Source organism: Gymnogyps californianus, chromosome 5 (genome assembly GCF_018139145.2).
Source record: "Gymnogyps californianus isolate 813 chromosome 5, ASM1813914v2, whole genome shotgun sequence".
NCBI lineage: Eukaryota > Metazoa > Chordata > Aves > Accipitriformes > Cathartidae > Gymnogyps > Gymnogyps californianus.
Genome location: NC_059475.1, coordinates 16,788,468 through 16,811,217, shown reverse-complemented (window position 1 = coordinate 16,811,217; position 22,750 = coordinate 16,788,468). Strand labels below are relative to the sequence as shown.

The 22,750-nt window shown below is 40.5% G+C and overlaps 1 protein-coding gene across 4 annotated transcripts in view; it reads left to right on the top strand.

Annotated features, from left to right (window-relative positions):
* Positions 1–18,685, top strand: part of PTPN5 (protein tyrosine phosphatase non-receptor type 5) — an 85,237-nt gene extending 66,552 nt beyond the window's left edge. For 3 of the 4 annotated variants that reach the window (XM_050898135.1, XM_050898134.1, XM_050898137.1), the window contains 6 exons: positions 780–859; positions 1,359–1,496; positions 4,838–4,948; positions 9,345–9,505; positions 12,942–13,055; positions 16,812–18,685. In XM_050898135.1, coding sequence (XP_050754092.1) covers positions 780–859; positions 1,359–1,496; positions 4,838–4,948; positions 9,345–9,505; positions 12,942–13,055; positions 16,812–16,905 — 698 coding nt within the window. In that variant the 3' untranslated portion in view covers positions 16,906–18,685. The remainder of the gene's footprint in view (positions 1–779; positions 860–1,358; positions 1,497–4,837; positions 4,949–9,344; positions 9,506–12,941; positions 13,056–16,811) is intronic. The other variant, XM_050898136.1, reaches the window with a different exon arrangement.
* Positions 18,686–22,750: the final 4,065 nt, after the last annotated feature.

The window sequence follows — 22,750 nt, the reverse complement described above, 5'->3', positions numbered from 1 at the left end:
TGATATACGCTGTTGCTGTTTGCTGAGGCCTCTGTCAGGAGGATGTTTCTTGTCAATGATAACAAACTATGTAGTACTGGTGAAAGTGGATGAACGTGGGCCTGTGTCAGCTCGCATTAAAATCAGTGGAACAGCTCCCATTGACTTCAGTGGGAATTGGACTGAACTTCTCAGGTGGAATAATGTTTTCATTTGTCGTCTTACTAAAACAAGAATAATGCTTCATAAACAGCCCAATGAGAGAGAGACTATTAATATTCTTTAATTCCTCTTTAACCATTATATTTGTTAATAGCACATGTTGGAGTTTAGTTCACTGCAAGACAAAACAGGGAAAGAGTTATTGTCATCTGGCTTGCCTGCGTGCAAGAAATGTTTGTTTATGGTTTGGGAGAAAAGCTGTTTGCTGTCATTTCAAAAACAATATTCTAATGTCTTATAAGCCAGAATGAGTCTGTTGACCTAACAAATTGAGAAATAATTTCCTGGAGCAGAAAACTGCTTTTCCAGAGTCACACTGGGACACTGACTCTGCAACAGGAACAATTAAGCAGGCTTCAGAGTGGGTAAAACTATCAGAAGAAGCCAAATTACCCCAACCATCCTTTCCCTTTTTTTTTATGGTAACATTTTAACATGGGAGCTCTCCAAGGCCACTCACATCTGTTATGATGGCCATGAATGCATGTAAATATCTCGCTGTACAAAATAATCTTGTGTCTCTCTTTCTCTCCTCTGAGCACCTGATAAACTATTACTTATCTCTTTACACCTTTCAGATCCTCACAGCAGAGTGTGCCTTACCTCAGCTGATCAGGACGACCCCCTCAGCTCTTACATTAATGCTAACTACATCAGGGTAAGAACTCAATAGTCCGATGTGTCTGCCTAGCCTCTATCAGCCACCGTTAATGTAAACAGAATTGCAACATCCACTGGCTTTTTAAAGGCATTCTTGCTGAACTGATTGCTCTTCTCTCCTGCTTGCATTAACTGAAAGCTAAATCTCAAAGTGCAACTGTACAGGGTCAGACCAGACAAAAAGACACTTCTGCACTTCTTGATGCAAATTGCTTGTCAGCTGGCCTGACCAAGGCACTGGATAATAACCCTGAATAAGGCTCTTGACCTAGCCAGAGTTGCCTCAAGGCTGTTGGACACTCATTACTGGAACTACGTGAGTCCACATTGTGCCTTTGTTCCATGTACACATGTGCAGGAGAGAGAGAGAGGGGGGAAGAACTGATGCTGTGGAGTCACCATTTCAACCAGTGGTAGCTCTCTGTTTTAAAGACTGAACCTTCAAGGTTGTAGTGGACATCCCTGTTAAAATTGATCTCTTGTTGTTTTGTTGGCAGGGCTATGGAGGAGAGGAAAAGGTATATATTGCTACTCAGGGACCGATAGTTAATACTGTCAGTGATTTCTGGAGAATGGTGTGGCAGGAGCGTTCTCCCATCATTGTCATGATTACCAATATAGAAGAGATGAATGAGGTAATGGTGTTACATATAGTCTGTATTTTTATCTATACTCTAGTAGATATTTTCAGCATAGATGCTAAGCCAGCGAACAGAAGTTAGTTCAGTGGCCTGAGCAATCAGAGCCAGCATTAAATTCTTCAGGCTCAGAGGAGATGTGGGCTTCTCTTTCAGTTCGGGTTACTGTAAGTCTTGTTTTGCTGTCTGACTTAGCCTACTGCTGGTTTCGCCATTTTTCCTCTCCCAGCTGACCTGAAAACTCTCCAAACCCAGCTCTATTTGCAGACAGTCTTTCAAGTTCTTTCTAAAGAAATCAAAAACAATAGTACTGCATAACTACTAAGGTTGAATATCTTTAATCAACAGAGTTGGTGCTGCTTTATCTTGCATTTATTGTGATTCATTATCTATATCCACATTTCATTGAGGCTGTCCCTGACTTGTGAAAGATGCTAGTTACAATAATCAACAACTAGAGCTGACTTGGATATGGAGGACCTTTTCCTGAATATGTCTAGGAAATGCATTTAAAATATTGAAATTAAGATGCTGAAATTTTCTATTCACCACCTACTTCCAGAAATTAAACTGTCATGGTGTTTCTGCTAATCCACCTAAAGTGATTTTTGTTTGCAGTTTAAAATACTGCTGCCCTCCAGCTGTTCATTACTTACCTGCTGAAATATGTGCCCCATAGCAGAGTTGCAAGAACCATGTGCCTGGGCTTCAGTTTACAGACAGATAGCTGAGCTTACATCTGCCCTTACTGGCAGTGTAAGATGTGAGAAAGTGGTCTGGGCATGGGTTGGGCTCTGCATCCCCCCTCACCACTGGCAGCAAGGTGTAGTGGAGAGATCCAAATGGTGTTTCTTAAGCTGCAGCAGCAGTATTTGTCAAAGCTTGTCCCTGAGAACCCATTAGTAATTTAGGTGAAAGAGTTTCCTTTGGAGAAGAGGCTTTAGACACTTAGAAGCTCAAGAATATGGGCATACCTCCATCATACACAGAGTTATAATGGCTTAACTGCTAGCTGGAAGCTTAGTGCCCATAATTATGCATGTGCAGAAACCTGTAGCTTTCCCCAGTTGTGAAGTAAATAAATTTAACCTTGAACTTTAGTGAAAAAAGACATGAACAAGACAGACACAGAATTATCATGCCTTGCAAGTTAAAAATAGTCAGTTATTACAGCCAGCTGATTGGACACATACCATCAAGGCATTGCTGATGCAAAATACAGTATGTTGCTGATCTAAATGTTTTGTTTGCACTAATGTTTTAAACTCACATCTGCCTCTGAGAGGCAGCACTGAAGCAAGAACTTGCTAGTTGATCAGAGTTGCCAGTTTATGGCAAATAAGATGTTAAAGTGTCATGACATAGTGTACCAGAATCATTTAAGGACTTTGAGGTTTAAAGAAGAAGATGCAAAGGAAATATGAGTCCTGAATAACATATCTGGTGATAAGTTTTTCCGCTATAGTTTTCATAGCAAGATTGTATAACAGGAATGTAAAATAACCTTTATATCTGAATTTCCTCTTATCCACACTAACCAAGTATTTCACCCATCATATCAGTCTTGGGAAGCAGTGTGCTGCAGTGCTGATGCACTATATAACTGGAGCTTGCTACAGCCTATATATCATTAACAGAGCTGCTGAGTCTTTTCTGATACCTTTTGTGTCAAAAATTAAATGGTGTCAGGAATCTCAGCCATAAATATAGGGTAAGTCCTTTCATGTAAATGTCTTCTATATTCACTCCCTTTCTTCCATAATACATATATTAATATATGAATAACAGGACTCAGAAATACATAGATTCAAAAGCAAAACCTTTGTTCGGCAATGATGCTAGTAACAGAGGCTTTGTGTTCCTCGTCAGTGCAATGACTTTGCTAACGTGAGTATTAAAAGCTCTGTATCTCAGCCCTCTGTCACATCTGATCTGAACTGACAGACAGCCCACAGAAATGAGTGGGCAATCTTACTCCACTGCTTTAAGCAGAGCAACGTCTGTGCTATTGATAGCTGCTAGCACTCCGGAGAATTTTTACAATGGATTCTGCAGTTTAAGAGTAGAGGAAGAAAAGATGCAATCTGCGTAAATAATTTTACAGACACACAGTGGGCCACACTCCCAGTGGATTATTAACTGATGCACTATGCAGATGGAACAACACTGATTCTCCCACACAAAAATTTTGACTCAGTAACTTTGCAAGATACTTTTCTGTTGTTAGTCTTTCTCCTGAAGTGGAATTATTTTTGGTGGGGGAGAGCAAAATGATTTAACTTGCTTCCTTCAAGATTGTGTACAGCTGTGTAAAAGAGGAAGCTTACAAGCATCATCTTTAACTGGATTTGTCCAATAGCAGATTCTTACTCTCCTGTGATAACGAGATTGCTTCTTCCATTATCACAAGGGAGCCTTTTTCTCAGACCCTGCCTTGTTCATGTCATTCCTTGTCCATGAACTAGTTCATGCACTGTTTTGAAGTGCCTGTCTCTTCCTTTGGATATTGATTAATTTAAAGAGAAACCACATACAAAAAACTACAGTCTTTTTCAGTCCTCCTTCCAGGATAGGAGTGCTTACAAATTCTCAGCTACTCATCTCTAGTGTATCAGTACCACAATGTAGATTTGCAAATGGACTATAGTTTCTGCTTCTCTAATTGTCAGGTTGTGCTGGCTGCATCTCTGTTTTTTGGCAAAATCAAATGTAGTAGTCTAATAGCTCTCACAGCTATTGCTTCCTTTTAGTTCCTTAGCTTTGAAAGATTCTCAGTGTCCATTTAAAGTGGATTTTGGTACATAATCTAATTCCCAAAATGTCCCCAGTCATGTTCTTTTGTACAAAAACCTATGCAAATGATCCTCTTATATTCAGAGAGCATTGACCCTGTATAAAAAATAAAGATGATGTATTTTATGTTTCCATATCGGTGTATACACACCACAGAAATATTGGTAACTAGTGTGTATTATACTAATCATTATTATCTTAAGAAAAGGGTTAATCTAAAAACACAAGCACATTGCCACTGGCCTTTCTAATAAACCTTCAAAATGCACATCAGCTGCATAAAGATAAGTAAGGATGTGTGTATTTAAAAGCATTGGTTAGTCATTACTTGATTTGTGCATTTTTAATCACACAGTCAGGCTATTATGAATGCAGCAAAAATCACCTGAAATGTGGTCTCTGTTTAGAAAGTGAAAACTTGTACTTATTATAGAAACAAAGTTTATTCATATTCATCTATGCATGTGCTATATCCAATTTCAGAGGAGTAAAAATGAACCTCCCTTGATATCTGCTTAACTAGATTTATTTTATATTGCACACAGAAATGCACAGAATATTGGCCAGAGGAACAGGTCACCTACGAAGGAATAGAGATCACAGTTAACCGAGTCATACAAGCAGACGATTACCGTTTAAGGCTCATCACCCTAAAGGTAAATCATTCCAAGGTACTTACAGTAGCTTAGCTGTCCAAAACCTTAAATGGAGATGTTCATGGAGAGTTGTGTAGAAATGTTCTGCACAGCATACTGCTGTACAAATACCACTTTTCATTACCGAAGTCATTATAGCTTTGCTCAGTTCTCCAACATACAAAGACTACAGTAAAATAAGCAGTCAGAGATTTAGACTGCATATGTACAATCTGAAAGCTACCAGGTCAATTGTAGTACAGAGTTCACTCAGTGGAAGAAACCAGTGACTCATTCTGTGCCTGTGTCCTATGTGTTCACTGGTCATTTAGAGTGACATGTTAGCTCACAGATAGCTTCTTAACAGCCTTTGCAAGTCACGCTACAGACAGTACTTGTGGAATAACCCACTAAACTCTGTGATGATGTTCTGTAGAATTCAAAGGCTTGTTTATTCTTTGAGCAATGGGCTTAGGCAAAGGGTTACTGATTACTAACAGGGAACTTTTGCCTTCATGGTGTCTTACATATTTCGTAGTATGGGGACATCCCTAGGAAATATTTCGATTGTGCTTCTTGTCTTTTTATGATCGTTATTAGGATGCTGTCAGACTGCTGAATACCCACCAGCTGTATATACCTAAGACGACTTGTGCTACTAACAAGAAGTGCAGGAGTTGAGAACTGAGCAAAAGGTGTTTTAATTTTGCTTACCTGTTTTCAGTTTCTCTCAGCAGTGGGACTACTGGTCTGCTTGGCACTTGTCAGTGGTGTGGTAGCACCACTTCTGTTCACCATGGCTGAACCACTTTCAATAGATGCCGTGCTAATTTATTCTTTGAGCGATTTGGCTGACTTGACTTTGAAGATGCTTTAAGGGATCATTCCACTCCAAGACACTAAAACTGTTGATGACCTTTAAAAACACTTTCACCACAGCATTCTCCATGCTTACATTTCTAAACATTAGTATTTGTCCAACTAACTGTATGTGTAGTTTTACATACCATTCTATCATCTTGTGGATAGACAGCTTAAACACAGGTTTAATTTTTTAAGTACTTAGATGCTACTTAGTCTAAAGTACCAGAGTCCTATTTTACAACTGTTTTCATTGCTAGGTTCTGGAATCTCAAGCTACATGTTTTAATAAGAACAGTCTGTTTACATAAACTTCATACATCTTTCATCTACCAGATCTACCCCGACCTCAGTATAACACCACAATTTCTTTCCAAGCTGAAAAACTCTCCTTTTATCCAACCAATTTCGAATCTCTTCAGCCATATGCTGATAGGCAGAAAGCCAGCATATGAAATCCCATGTCTGGATTGAGACTGTGGAAAGTCTGTCACTCATGCTTTTGGCAAAGGCAGCAAGGAGAAAATCACAGTCCCTGACATGTGGAAAGTAAAGAATATTTACAAGTGTGTTGCAGACTTGCAGCTCATCCTAGTTTGTTTTTCAGTTAAACAATGTTTTTGTTTTCAGTACTAGTGGTGCAGTGTCTCTTTCCCCCCACCCCCAAATGTCAGGAGGTGAACTGCTGAGTTCTAGAGCTGAAATAAAGATTCCATTTGTTAAGTTACCATTGCCTAGAGCTGTACATTTGTCATTTAATAGCAATAGTGGAGTAGCAGCTCTGGACCATACGTATGTTAAATGACTTGGTAGTGAAAACTAGAGAAGCCATGAATTGACTCCTGTTTTCCCTTAAACAGGAGTGATCAGAAATATATGATACCACCACCAGCAATATATGATTACTGCATGTGTTACAGGGTGGACTCAGAATAGAGGACAGGATTTGGCAAGCTTTAGGAATTTAGAAAATGCTCAGGCAATAGGGCAAGGCTTGTTTTCCTTTCTCAAAGGAACCTGCCAGTGTCTAGCCACTGATTTCATGATCTCAGCCTCAGCTACAGTGTACATGATGGTAGACTTCAAACCATCAGTTAAATCTTGCTTCCTTCTAGGTGTGCCCAAGTCTTCTCAGTCTCAAGGAAGCACCAACAGAGAATATTTTGTTAAAGTCAGAACCACGGAAGTGTACAGAACCACAGAAGTCAGGGTTCTCTAAGCAGAAGCGTAAAACTGGTAACAGCATAGACAAAGACATCCAGAGTTCATCATTAGAACTTTGGCTGTTTTCTGTTTCTGTCAAATGAGTGACTTTATGTAGTGATTCATGTTTTTCTTCAGATGACTTTTATCTTTTACTTTTCTCTCAGTATTATTGACAACATTTTTATTATAATTTTTCACAACCCACGTAAGAATCCAGTGTTCATAACTTCTGTGGCTCACACATAGTCACACATTCAAAAGCAACTGTGTATGTTCATGTTTCAGAGCGGTGTTGATCAGACTTACTATAGTGAGCTCAAGTACTATTCATGACAACTAGTTATGCTCTCTTAACCAGAACATCTTCTCACTGGGGTAAATAACCTAAGGCCAGGCTCTGTGCTATGATAGTAAGACTCTCTTTTCCTAAACTGAGCTAGATGTACCCTTAAGGTTCCTATGGCTGTGCTTCAATGAGCACTTTAAACCCAGCATAAGCTGGAACAGCAACTCAATGAAGCGCAGCCTCCCTTTGTCCAGCTCTCTTGTTCCTACCCTTGTGCCATCTCCCATGTGCCCACACAAGTGTTTATGTGACTGTGTGGTAAGCCAAAGGGGGAAACTGATCGATCCATCTGAAAATTAATCCAGCATGAGAAAGAAAAAAGATTTAACTAGATCACTTCCCCAATCTAGTTCACTGTGAAGCTATGCAAAAGCTTTGTCAACCAAAGAGAAGGATGGAAAGTGGCACAATCACAGAGCATTTTTAACATCCAGTGACTGACAGTCATAGGGACTTAGGAGTATAGATGACAGAAACTATTTCCAGATTTTTGTGCCTGGTTCTTTAGAAAGAGAAAAATTTGTTCTTTTTTTCCTCCCCTCTTAAACTCGGCCAGCCATGTGTTTAAGGGAAGGTTGTGGAAGCTAACACTTCTGTTCCTGTACCTTTTGAAGACATTTGCTTAGACCTATGCCAGCTGGCTTATGTAATGGCTGAAAGGGTAAGGCCTGTTCCCTGAGCTCCATGTTACTATATGGCACCTTTAGAAATCAGGCAGAAGGATGTCACTCTGAACACACAAAATCAGAAGCACACAGTGCTACTTGGCACTCAGAAGAGGTAACTGCACATTTGCTATATTCATAGCCATGCTGAGACAGAGAGAGAATTGCAATTTGTGTCTCTCAAAAAGCCCTGGACTGCAGGTAGATACAATTCCTACCTTCCATAGTGTCTCTGAATTTCTCACCATGTCTAAGAGAAGAGTAGAATTGACAGGAAACTGATAGGAGTCTGTCTGTCAGAAGAGATAGAAAAATAAGCTCCCATCTCTCTCCCTCATCTATCTATCTAGCTATCAGAGACAGAGATATGGCTCCTGGCTCTCTGTCTGTCAAATACATTATGAAAGCAATTATGTCACAAGCACAGCTCTAGCTTTGCTGAATGAATCTGTCAAGAGGGAACAGGCTGCCTGGGGTGTTTTGCACACAGCTCTTGGCACTAAAAGAGCAGAATAATTTGGGGGGGGGGGGTTGTCGTGGTTTAACCCCAGCCAGCAACTAAGCACCATGCAGCTGCTCCCCCCTCCCAGTTGGAGGGGGAGGAGGATTGGGGGGAAAAAAGTAAAACTTGTGGGTTGAGATAAGAACAGTTTAATAACTAAACTAAACTAAAATATAATACTAACTAATAATAATAAAAATATAATAATAATTGTAATTAAAAGGAATATAACAAAAACAGAGAGAAATAAAACCCAAGAAAAGACAAGTGATGCACAATGCAATTGCTCACCACCTGCTGACTGATGCCCGAGTAGCGATCTGCCCCTCCTGGCCAACTGCCCCAAGTTTATATACTGAGCATGACATTCTATGGTATGGAATATCCCTTTGGCTAGTTCGGGTCAGCTGTCCTGGCTATGCTCCTTCCCAGCTTCTTGCACACCTGCTTGCTGGCAGAGCATGGGAAACTGAAAAGTCCTTAACTTAGGATAAGCGCTACTTAGCAACAACTGAAACATCAGAGTGTTATCAACAGTATTCTCACACTAAATCCAAAACACAGCGCTATACCAGCTACTAAGAAGAAAATTAACTCTATCCCAGCTGAAACCAGGACAGAGGGAGAGGAATTTTTTTTTTAAGGCAGTTTACTGAAGTGCAGATGTGCTATTTGAAATCCAGATTTCTGTGTTGTGTGGCTTGCCATTTGGATCTCCTGTTCCATTTAGCATTGATTTACTCATCTCATTCTTAAAGGGAAGGCCAGGTTTCAATACCAATTTACAACCAGAAGTTCTTTTAAAACTTTGTGGTGTTTGTCTTAACTGGATTGCAGAAAGGAGAAGAAGTCAGAAACCTGAAACATTACTGGTACACGTCTTGGCCAGACCAGAAGACACCAGATCAAGCCCCACCTCTGTTACAGCTAGTACTGGAAGTGGAAGAGGCCATGCAGAGTGCAGAAGAGAAGAATGCCCCAGTGATTGTTCACTGCAGGTAAAAAAATGTTGTATCTGACTTCTGAGGGCTTCTTTGCATACAGTGGCATAGTGCAGATACTGTCATAATGGCCATCAGTCAGATGTGGGAGATTTTGCCCAACTGCTTCTGAAATATGCTTGGAACTTCTAAAATTTAATGACAATAATTTTCTATTACCAAGTGTTGCATTCGGATACAGACTGAGCTGAAAACAGAAACTGGCGGTGGCTCAGTTACTTGTAAGAACATTCTCATTTCATTTGCCTTAGCGGTAATATATGCCTTTAATGATCTTAAAGGGCCAAGTTACCAAAGATTAACATACTGTGAGTGAAATTGAGTAGGAAGACACATGCAAGCAGAAAAATGAGAACATTCAACTTTAAGACTCAAAACTCCCTGTTTTGTAGATTCCTTCTTTGATTTAAAACAAAAATCCTCATGAGGCCAAAGACAATAATTTAAGTATAATACATAAAACAAATGAAGCAGTGGCAAAGCTGATTGCAGCAAGTACTAATCAATAGACAGGAAATGTATGCAATTGATAGTAAAACTGAAGTATCTGTGAAAAGCCCCTGGCGAAAATGAAAACTTCGTATATGGAAGAAGCAAAATCTTTACAGTGGTTTGAAGCCTGATGAGAAAATTGTAATTGTCAAGCACAGAGCAGAAAAAATAGATGAAGATAGATAATTCTCATCTGTCTTCAGAAAGAAGTGGGATGATGTACTTATCACTTGTAGACATGAAGGACATTCTTTTGCACTGCTAACTAGGGAGCATGTTAAGCAACAACTACTAACCATTATTGAATCAGCTATACTGGATGATTTTCAGCCAAAAGTGTTTAAAAAAATTGGTCCACAGGCTCTAAACTATTGAAGGTCAGTATAGCTGAATTCTAGTTCTTGGAAAATTGGAGAAGTTCCAGAGGTCTAAAAGCAAGTCCTGTTTTGCCAGTGTTTAGAAAGGTTAAATGTGATTACTTGAAAACTACAAGTCAATTCTCAAAACAATTATTCCAGGTAAATAGCGGAAAGCCTGATAAGCAATGCAGTAATCTTGCCAGAGTAATCTTCCATAATTTCAATAAAATACATTTTGCCGAATTGATCTTTGGGATTTTTGTAAGGAATTTGACTTGGTTTTGCATAACACTTTCTAGGAAATGGCAGATGGTTGCTATCTAAAAGCTGCAGTAAATGGGGTATTATTATACAATGGGAATGTTTTTCAAGAGACTCTTGGCATGAATGGTTGGTAGCCCAGTGTCATCAAAGATCCACCTATAAGCTAATATGGAGTAATCGCTAGTAAAATGTTCGTATGATGCCACATGTCCAGTTTTTCTGCCTGTGTTTTAAAACAGATTTTGACAAATTGGGGAGAGTTCAGAGAAAAATAAGAAATGGTTTGTAAGAAGGTCCCTTTTGTCCTTGGAAATCTGTGACTCTCTAAGAGCTCCTTGAAGTATTATGGTATTTGCTGCAGGTAAAGATTCTGGTCACCATGTCACTCTTGCTTTGCATACTTGTTTTGTCCTCTTGTATGGTGTCATCCCCATGACACAGTAATAATTTGGGGGGAAATGGGGTATTTTTATTTGAAATAACTACTAAGAGACATGGTGATAGGATTATAAAGTATTTTATGTGATAACTGTGGACTAGAGCCCTTTCAGATTATTCTCAGTTGCAGTCGCTTTATCTGAAGACGGAATTTAATACATTGCCTCTGTTTGAGGGTGGTATATGCGGCAAGCCGTTAGCCAAGGCCTGTGTTATGCTGAGTACTGTAGCTCCTTTGACTTTTGTGGGCGATCCTCAGTAGAACATAATCACTGTGGGTTTGGCCTTCAGTGATGTAAAATAATGCACCTTTAAGAAAAAATAGATACAAACCTAATCATGAAGCTATTCTTAAAAGCAGCTTCACGTTAAAGGCAGGCTAGCAATCCTGTTAAGGTCCTGTGGGTAATGCGCCACTCTTGCGCAGTCTTAGAGGGATTATGACTTTGTCTCAGCCACTGAGAGACCTGCAGCTTGTCCTGGCACAAGTGCTGTCTCAGTGCTATTTGCTTTATCTAAAAATGGGTATTGTTCCCTCCCTTTGCGAACCACTCTGAGGTCTATGGATAGGAAACACTATACAAGAGCTGTGTACTGTGGCCTATTTGGTTATGGCATCAACTGGAAGACAAAGGGCCTTTTTTCTTTTTTTTTTTTTTTTTTTTTTAAACCATTGGTGTACATCCATATGCAGCAAAGAGTCCTCTGAAACCCTGAAATATTTGAAGTCTTGATGAACAAACTAGATAAGGTAAAGAAAAGAGAAGTCAGGACATGAGGTACAGAGAGCTTCAGGGACAAAAATTTTAAGTTGGGTAGATACTTCCATCACAATTATTTGAAGACTGAGATGAGTTCTTAGTGAGTAAGACCATCCCCCAAGCTTCCATTGAATTGCCTTGATCATTCTGTAATAGAAGTTAAAACGATTCCAATGTAGCTGTTTCCCCAACAAGCATAAACTCAGAGTAAAAAAACCTGTCTATACAGTCAAAGAAACAGTATTAGGACTTTGCGAGCAGCAGCTAGCTGCAAACTCCATTGTTGCTTGTACATTTGTTGCCAGTGTTTTTGTATTACGACTTTAGCACAATTTAAATGGAAGCAGGATTTCCTGCAGTTGTGTCAAGTAATTATTCCTGAGTATGCTCACTTAATTATTTATTGCATAAGAAGGGCTGTCAGCTTTTGCTGCTAGTTTTTTATTAGGTGATAAGAAGAATTCATAGCTTCAATAGCACTGTGCCTTTGAGAATAAAATCAATTCCGGTCATTAAGCAAGGACTGAATCAGATACAAAGGTGTTCAGGAAAGACAAAGAAATTTCTTTAATAGTGAATTTGTTGTATCCTGCACTAATTCAGAGAATTACTAGATTGTAGATCTGAACAGCAAATGGCATCACACTTACCATTCTGCTGTTAGCTCCAATTGTTTAAGCAAGGGGTTTTTTTTACTATACCTGTGAATGAAAATAACTTTCAGAGAAGCTATTGGGATTAAGGATATCAAAGCAAAGATTGCCTTCAAAACAAAGGTCGCCCTCAAACCAAGTCTAACTAAGAATTACTGTTTAAGTGCTTATTTTCAATGGTTCAATGACGCATTGGGTCAAACAGTACCTAATAGTCCATTTTTAGCACTGTATGTGCAATGTTCACCCTTTTGCTGTGAGTGGCTCACACTTAATTGTGTTGTCCCATTAAAGTCAGCATCTTTTCCTAGTTATGGCTTCATATTTGCAAGTACCCACCTGGCAAAGGTTGGAGGGAGGAAAGGGATAATGGAGTTTGATTGCTGGTTTAATGGCGCTTATTTAACAAGAAAGTTCCAAAGCCATTCTAACATCTCCACTGCCTCTCTGCTTTTCCCTCCCATAGTGCAGGCATCGGGAGGACTGGCTGCTTTATTGCAACTAGTGTCTGCTGTAAACAGCTGAAGAACGAGGGCATAGTTGACATATTGCGAACAGCCTGCCAGTTACGGTTAGACAGGTAAGAAAGCCTGTTTCCTTTCCAGAAAAATAAAAAGAAAAATGATAATCTTTCCCTTTATTTAAGGAGAAACAAATGGGAAGAGGGGAGGAACAAAGGCAAATGGAGGCCAAGAGAGAACATTCCTCAAAGGAAGTTGTCATGTTCTAAGCAGTTCTAACTTGTAATCTTTGCCTATTTTATGAGCAGTACAACTTAATGAACAGCCCTAGAACTGAGCTAGATTCACAGCTGGCATCAAAATCTGCATAGCTGCACAGCTCAGTGCAGCAAGGGATGACCTTTCACCAGCTGAGGAGTTGGCCCCATGTTCATACAGAAGCAAAGGCTCAAAGGTCTGCTGTACTTAAGTTAGAGCCACAGATCAGCACTTTGCTCCCGGGAGGAGTAAAGAAAACTGGCCTTGCATACTTGGAGCTGTGAGCACTGTTGGGAGGGCATGGCTGCTTGGGACATTGCGGGGAGAGGGAGAGTATGCACAGTCTGGAGTGTCTGCAGACATGTGAAAGGAGCTGTGAAAATCTGCAGAAATTCAATGGTTTCCAGTTAAGTATTTCTTAACACACCACCTTGAGTTTGATTATGAAGTAAACAGACTTGAATTTTGCACCAGAGATGTTATTTCTCCTCTCCCACTGGTTTCAAGTGCCATCAAAACATGTCTCAGTGCTCTCTCTAATGATAATGATAAATGTAGTCGGGGGAAGAGATGTCACGAAAAACATACCAAAGATTTTTCTGAGGAAAAAAAAAAAGAACCTCAACCCCACGCTGAACTTTATTTCAGAGGAGAAATTATGCTCAGTGGGAGGCAGAAAATGAAATGCTTGCTGCCCTGCTGAGGCTCTGATAGACAGGCACCTGCAGGGGCTTGGAGGTTTGGCTATTTCAATGGATTTCAGGCCAGACAAAGAAAGGATTCTTGAGGAAAAGAAAACCAGAATATGAATAGTGGGTGCTGATTATCCATGGCCTAGTGAAATATCTGGCTGGATCTGAAATATTTTGTCTCTGTGACTGATGTTACACAGGAAAATAGCCATACAAATGAAGGTTGAAGACACCTGCTTGCAAACGTGCGTGATATAGAAAGCCAGTTAAAAATACCAGCTTTGCAGGGAGAGGGGAACTGGCAGTCATTTGCAGAGGCTGAAGAAGGGAGATCACGCTTAAGGGATGCCATGGAGGGAAAGGAAGACTGCAGGGACCTCTGTAGCTGCCATGTATGTCTTAGGAGTGGGACGGGATAGGAAAAAGCCATTTAAATGTCATGGGAGAAAATACTCAAGATGGAAAGCAGTCAAATCACCATCCTTGCTACAGAAGAGCATGGTTTCTTCAAGGACTGAAAAATGGGGCTTGTAGTCTCTTGGAAGTCGTGCTGCCATCCACTGTCATTTTCACTAAACCCTCACAAAAGCTCCAGGTGACTTCAAAAGCAGCATAAGAGGATGAGACAGTGTCCCAGCAGCTATAGGAAGGAAGACCCTCTCTGTCTCCTCCTCCTGTCTGGTGGTTACTGGCTAGAGAAAATAGGGTAGGTGGGAAGGAGTCACCAGGGACTTGGAGAAAGAGGGTTGGATGCAGGCCAGAGCAGACACATGAAGGAATGCACCTCACTGCTTCGCAGCAGTAGAGGGGTTGACATTAGCCCTGAGAACCACCTTTGAGGTTGCTATGGGGGTGAAGGGAACAAATGTTTCTTTCCCTTCATAGCCTCACAGATCCCTTGGAGAAATCCTGTGCACTGGGCTTTGCACCACTGGCCAATGGTTGGTCCCAAAATAACCTAGTATGACTAAGGAGGGGAAGGGATCATTCCTGCATCCTTCCCACAGTGCTGAGACATTTGCTGTCCTCTCCCACAATGCAACTCGGATTTGAAAGGTTTCTGTGGCAAATAGGGGTGAAAACATAATTTCTCTATTCTGTGCCAGAGCCTGGACAGCAAGCACATGTCATGGTGTCCATGTGTGTGGGAAGGGGAGGAAGCCACCACATAGCAGGGAACCAGATAAAAAGGAAAATCATTTCCTGTGGTCTGAAACTCGATGGCCACCCTAGTGCTTCTGTTGCTACAACTTCAGGGTGCAACCTCGCTGTTAATGGAATTGCATGGGGAGTAATTGCCAGATATGACTAACATTCCTTGTGTGTCATGGACTGACATAAATATATTTCAATGCTGTGTGCAGCACAGAAGGACTCAGAAACAGATCAGATGTGAGCTTGTATTAAGTAGAGCAGATGGGGAGGAGATGCTCAGCTAGGAAATAGTTTCTTTAGAAACACTGTATGTGTTTCCCATCTTTGACGAGAGGTTGGAGCATGGGTCCCTGTCCTTCCCTGCTCATTGTTATTTCAAGCAACCGCTTAACAAAATAACTGCAAGAGGCTGAAGGAGGAGGTTGTCTTGCCCACTCATCTACCTCTTACTGGTATGGTTACTGTGTGACCCACAATTGTTAAGCTGGACCCCATAGAAGAGGGCAGTCCCCAAGGAGGGTGCTAGCAGTCTGCTATCCATGTGGCTCAGGGGAAGTAACTTTTCATTAATTTCCTCTGGTGAAAGTTTCTGAGGGAATGCACCACACATGCTCTTCCTCAGACTGACAGTCTGGTTGGCTTTGGCCCCCCCATGGGTTCCCATGTTCCTCAGCCCCACTTGTCATTTCAGCCTCCTTTTGGCACTGCGTTCCTAGGATCTGTGCACCAGCACCAATGCTGGCACAATTCTGCATACACTGTCTGTGAATTTGAGCCATAGGATTTAATTATTTTCATAATGGATTATCAAGAGATCATATCGCTGTTGATGAGGTACTCTTAGCAGAATTTTAAATGTTAGTAAAATCTGCTTAAAATGGACAACTTTATCCTTGTTCTTTTTGTTCATTTCTGTCTCCCACTGTAGTACTCATGTGTTGATTAATATGCTACTTGCAGAAATACACAGGCTAATGACACATGGAAAAGCAAACTGTTGCTGTTCCTGCTTGCATTTCCTTTCAGGTCTGCAGTTTTAAAGAGAACAGCAAAAGCTGACATAAAAGCTGAACCAAAACAGATTTCTGTGCTGGGAGTCTTTTACTGATCAAGGTGTGCATGGCAGTCAATTCAGTTACAAATCTGAGTTGTCTTTTGTTAAAGTTCCATCGTCTGTTCCAAAATCCTGCTGGCCATCCCCTAGTTCCCTGGTGAACTTGCCAAAAGCACAACGTGGGATGGCATGGAGGAAAGAACCCTCATTCCAGAATGGGAAAGTTGTGTGCTACATCAGTTTTCTGGCCTGGCCTGGCCTGGCCCTCTATAGTCCTGAATTCAGTCCTTAGTGCAGCTGTGAAGTCTTGGATAAGCTACTTCCCCTCTTTATTCCCCCTGCTCCCACCTATCCGTCTAGAGCTTGAGGGTGGGGATTGCTTTTCATGGTGTTTAAAATGGTGCCTGGAGTATAGGTGCTCTGGTAATATGAATGTAAATGATGATGGATGAGGGCCTCTGCCAAGAAAAATGAAGGCAAAGCCCACTCCTGTTCTGACTACCTTCTGTTCCTTGGTTAGCGGAGACTTTCAAAATGGAGCTCGAGGTCAGACTGCGAGCTGGTTGCAATCAGTGGGTGCTTTTCACTCATTTCAGGAAGCTTTGGAACAGACCTTTTGTGTGTAACACGAGCTTCGTGTTAGCTGTGCCATTTCCTCATATGTTTGCATGTAATAAGGCTGCTGTTTCCTTCCCCTTTTTTTCTTTCCTTTTCAGGGGAGGAATGATCCAGACTTGTGAACAGTATCAATTTGTCCATCATGTCATGAGCTTGTACGGAAAACAGCTTTCTAGAGCAGCAGAAGAATAAGTGTTCATGATATTCCTAAAGGCTAAAACCAAGAGAACTTTTGACTGCATTCAGATATATTTCAGATCTAATAAGAGACACATGGTAACCTGGCTGTCTTAGCTGGAAAGAAAGATATATTATTTTACTTTGATATTGCTTTTATGCTCTTGTTTGCATTGACATTTAAGAGCTGAGGTACGCCTTGTCTTAAACATATGTGACAGGACATAATCTTCACCAAAAAAGGCTTATTTATACTGTAAATAAGAATAGTAGCTTCATTTGTTACAAAAGCAAGAAAAAAATCAGAAAAAAAATCCACTGTCTTCAGTTTGCTATTTTTGAAAGATCATTGCTAATATATCCAAATACAGTGTGAAACTTTTTGAATTGTCATGCTGAAATGTGCCGTATGTTGACTAAGCTTGAAAGTAACTTTTTGCCTCTTTCTGATTGTTTTTACATATAAAATTACCGAATACTGTGTATATCGTAAACCTTCGGAGCGTCTGCGTTGAAAGATTCAAGTAGATTCACATTGAAATGATGTTTCACACATCATGTTTGCTTGTTTATTTTTCCTAAAGCAGTCCACCACCAGTGTTATCAGAACTAAGGGGAAAAAAATATTTCAATGATGTGAGTCAAATTCTTACCTCCAATTCTTACCAGCAGTGTACCCCAGCATCATGACAGCTGGGTGAATCTGAGGTGAATAGTAGAATTTAATCTGAACATAAATTCTTCATGCTTTACCTTTTCTTTGTCAATATTTTGGTATCTCAGTCTGCAACCAGATTTGATTTTTGCGAATAGTTTCTCTTTTTACGTAGTCAGACCACAATCCAAATAGAATTTCACCTGAAATTTGAGGTTTGAAATCAGGTGAGGAATTTTGTGAGTTGAATGCATTTTTATTAAAAATGTAATAATAAAATCACTTGTATTCTATGAATTTAAACTTGTTTCAAAGCTTTGAGGGTGACTGGGTGCCCAGTGTGCATTGAAATGAACGCAAATCCTATAGGCAGCTTTAAAGAAAAAAATCAGTCTGAATGTTTGGCTGCTTTTTGATAAATTTGCCCTCAAACCAAATTTAGACAATCATTAGCCCATTCTAATCACTAGTCCAGGCAGCAGTGTTTACTTTTCAATAATACAGACTGCTGCCCATGATTTTCTTTTTAGACCTCAATCAGGCTGTGAAAACTGTAGTTTGTGTTTAATGCTTAGAGGTAAGCACATGTTTAAGTGCTTTATTGAGCAGAGAAAAATGGAGGTACACAGGACCCTTAACATGAAAGATGAGTGTTTTGTGAATAGAAGCTGTAATGATCTACTAAAAATACTTTTGCTTCTCTTTATTTGTAACAATAACCAAAACCCACTGCTTTTATTAGTGCAGGGCATTCTGAGAATTTAATGCACTTCCTAATCAGGAGAAGGTAAAGCAGCTCTCAGAACAATAAGGGCTGATCCTGCTCCCACTGAGGTTTTGCCATTGACGTCAGTAGGTGCAGGGTAGGGCCTGAAATGTTATGCCTACAACTTCATCACTGTGGGGAAAGTTTCCCAATATTTCAGTACGCATCCTTTGTGTTTATTCTGTATCCATGAACCTGTAAAAATCCTGTCAGCAGGGTTTGCATGAATGTGTGGCAAAATGTGTTATCTTTAAACCACTTGATTTTATTGCTGTATTTAAAATATTTCCTTCAGTGAGAAGCTAGCAGGAAGAACTGGCATTCTTTTTAAAAATACTGGTGGTAGTCATTAAATAGAGCAATAAACTTAAGCTTTTGAGCATAACATGACTGTTAGTTTTATGTAAATCTTGCTAGCTATATTCTCCCCACTGTTACCCATTCTTTCGAAGGGGTAACACTATTCCATCTAAGTACTCCTTAGAAATAACAAAAGCACCACTGATGTTCTGAATGACATTAAGTGGAACTCCCTATAAATGTTTTCAGCTGTTCAGCGCCCTTCAGTGTCAAAACTGGCTCAGTGAATAAAATTACTTGTTCTGTCACCAGCTTCCTGTGCATCTGCTAAAGAATATTTGTTGATGATTGATAGGAGTGTGCATATAGGAGCGAAGTTCAATGTGTAAGTTGCCTCCTGTACAAGGAGACTTTCTAGAGGAGAATTGCTTTATGGCAAACAAGGTATAAAGGGCCCTGAGGTACTGACTTTGAGGTCCTTGCGCAGATCCTCAGCAGGTATTAGTTGGCAGTGCTTCTCTGACTTGAGTAGAAGTGAACAATTTATACTGATGAAGGAAATCTAGCCTGCTGTCCACACCCATTCTACATATGTGGAATGTCCTGAGAGAGTGGTCATTGATAAAATCAGGCTGCTTTGCATCAATTCACTAGTACAAAGCAAATGTCAGCCTAGTTGCACAGTCTGGTTATGAGGGCTGCACTGCTGCCGTCTCACACCAGGCAAGAGCATGCCACTTGGTCAGGATCAAAATATTCAAATGCCTCTTGAAGCCTTATTTAGTCTAACAGATTTGGAGCTAATCCTCCTATTTACTCTTTGGCCTTACCGTAATTAACATACTTCTCTCTGTCTCTCCCCCCCCCGCCACCATTGTTTGTTGGGTTTTTTTAATAGAATTTGAGGTCTGAAGGACCTTATATCAGCTGTTCTGATCTCTTCTGACAGCAGAGGTAGTCTTAAGAAATGCTTAGGATTAGCAGAAGGGAGCTCGGGCCATGCAGCAGCACTTGAGATGAGTGGGGCTGCTGCTTCTGTAATCAGTAGGTTTGAAACTGAGCTGAAAATAGGAACTAAGCTAAGCTATGTGTCTTACTAGACTTCTCTTTTTACTGGGCACTCTTTCTCTATTAGAAGAAAATTCCTAGCACACTTCATCCACTCTTTCCAGCTCACTGCCCAGGCCTCTTTGTACCAGAGACTACAGCATTAATACCTACAACACAGTTGTTTCCCAGAGGACTGAATTCCTCTCTCCAGGTGGGTTAGCATATAACAAACTTGAGATTATTTTATTTAGAACGAACTGTGTTGTCTTCTGTTTCATAAGCTTTTCCCCACTTTGTGAACAGGGCAGAGCCTACCTCAATGCCTCACTTGTTCGCTGGTCATTTGGTCGTTGGCCGTCACACTTAAGCAGTGTTATCCTGTTTATGTTTCGGTCGTGGTAGCAGACTCATGACACACTCTGTCCTTTTGTAGGTACTCTGAGATCAGCAGATACACAGGGTTATGTAAAAACAAAAACTAAGATGGCACTTAAGAGCTGTCCCCAGGTAAAGCATGTCTGACTCTCTGAAGGATCAAGATAAAGATGACTTGGTCAAATTATTCTGAAACGTCAACTACCTGGCAGTCATGTATGGTAGAGTGTCAGATTTACTTGCGAGACTTTCAAAAGTAGCTAACAATTCTGGACATTTCCTCTACAATTAGTCTACTTTGGAAAAATCTTATCCTTAACCTGTGAATTTGCAGTTGCAAAAGGGCTTGAGACTGAAGAGATCACTAAACAGGACCTTGGTTCCTGTCACTTCCCTGCTGTCTCTGCAGTGGAGGAACCATGCAGCTTGCACACTGGTGGTCTTAGAAAGTGTATGTCTGTTGATTGGTGAGTTGGCAGGTTTTAGAAGTGGACCTGCACTATTATTTTTGATGTGTTCTTTCTCTGGAAACCATTTTAAACAAAGAGAAATGGTAAATTTACAATTTGTTAATCATAACTGTGTGTGTGTCTATTTTTGACATGAAACATGCTTTATACATTTGCTAGGGAGAAAAAACAAAACACTTTTTCTGAGATACACTGGGGATAACCTTGTTTCTTCTGCCAAGTCTGTAGATGTATATTTGCTGACGTCTGCGAGAGTGACTCAACTTAGGATAATGTCGGGCAGCTCAGGAGTCTTGTAAGAAAAAAAAATTGCTCCGTTCAAAAGCACAGAAGAAATATGTGAATGAAAGCATTTGCAGCTTTGTGTGCAAGGGACAGGCAGTGAAAGAACTGCACGCTCTAGACAACACAAGCGTTGATTTCTAGTGTCTCAAAGCAAATTTCACGTATTCACAAAGAGGTGAATTCCTTCTATTAAACGCAAGGAAAGAGAAGAGTCCACTCTCCTCTGAGTACTGATACAGATCAGGCTCCAGCACCCAAATACAACAGATGCCACGTTCTCATGGCATGGTGTGAAAGTCACAGAAGGAGGTACGATTAACTTCGGTGCAGAAGACCTGCCCAAGCTTGTGCGCCATGTAATCCCCAGCAGGGCAGCAGTGTCAAGTTTATTCAGTTGATAGCAAAGCTGAATGCAGAGAAAGACTAAATTATTTACTCGGAATTAAAAGCCATGTTGACACCAGAGCTGGCAATATGGCTCAGAGCATTTAAGAAAATAAAGCTTAAACAGTCTGGCAAAGGACTCAGGTATTGCAATTCCTGGCCCTTTCTCTCCACTGGACTATGCTACTCAACTTCTGTGTTCCCTATTGCCTCTTTATCTCTTATCTGCCTGTTGCTTCTTAGGCTTAAAATAGAGTTAAATAAGTCACTTTATTGCACTAGTTTTAATCCAATATGTTGATGGCCAGTGTTTTCCAGGGATCATCTCTTCCCTTGGAGAGAGCCTGTCTTGCTAGACACTTTTTAGAGGGCTCAGCCTCTTCTGCCTACCTTTTCATCTCAATACATCTCAGATTTTTGGGGACAGAGAAGTCTGCAGTACTGTGCATCTTACTAAAGGCATTTCTCCTTTGGGAAACAGTAGTGTTTGCCTGAGTCAACATTTTCTTATGTCTGACGTTAACTCCCCTAGTCCCAGTAGCAGCTGTAAGGTGTCTGCTTTCCTCTGAAAAGGCAAAGGCAACACTTCTCTCGAGGGATCAGAGGGAAAAAATCTTGCATAGATCCTTTTGGTCTTTTTCCTTTGCATGCTTAGCTTGTTTGCCTCTGAAGTGGACACAAGGAAGGCTGTCAGGAATTAAGTCAAAACTAATAAGGCACAACAGAACAACAGAAACTTCCTCTTGTAAATGAGCTTTGACTCCTTTTGTCTCAAAAAAGGAAAACCAGATGTGATTGGTTTCACTACATCCACTGTCATCTTCTTGGTCTTCAGGCTGTTGTGAGGAATATGGAGAGCAAACACTCAAACATCACAAAGGTCAGGGTAATGAAAAGATCAGAGTCACTCTTCCACTGTTTGAGGCCTATGTCTGGCAGTGTAGCCAGACTTAACCATCCAAACTGAAAGATCTTCTCATTCATATACATTGGTTTTCCCCCACAGCAGTGTGTATGCATGTGTGTGTGTACGCACATGCCTACTCAACATACCACAGTAGCTGGTGTAAGAACAGAAGCATGAGGGAGGATTCACGAGCACTGTGAAATGAACATGGAAAGGGACTGCCTGGTTTTTGAGTCAGTTTGGATAGGTGGGAGGAATTGGATTGGGTTGGCAGGGTTTTGTTTTTGTTGGGAAAATGTGACTTCCAGCCCAGATACCAGGCTTCTCTGTATCTAAGTTGGGCTCTTGTTCCTGAATTAGAATATTGAAGAGGTAAGTGAAGGTTGGTTCCTTGATAGATTTATTAGACAAGCAATAAATAATACCTTATCCACTTTACAGCATGACCAATCCCATTTCCATGCACTTCTGATTTGATAAATGCATCTGTGTTAATAAGAACACTGACTTCCAGAGAAGCGAGCACAGAGCCTCTGTCTTGCTGGAATCCTTCTTTAGCCTGTGAACTACAGCATGTGTTTATTTTGGCTGTCTGTATATGGTATTTTTTGCTCACTGGAAAAGTTGACAATGTTTCAACCTCTGCACATTTTTTTCTTGATTTTTGT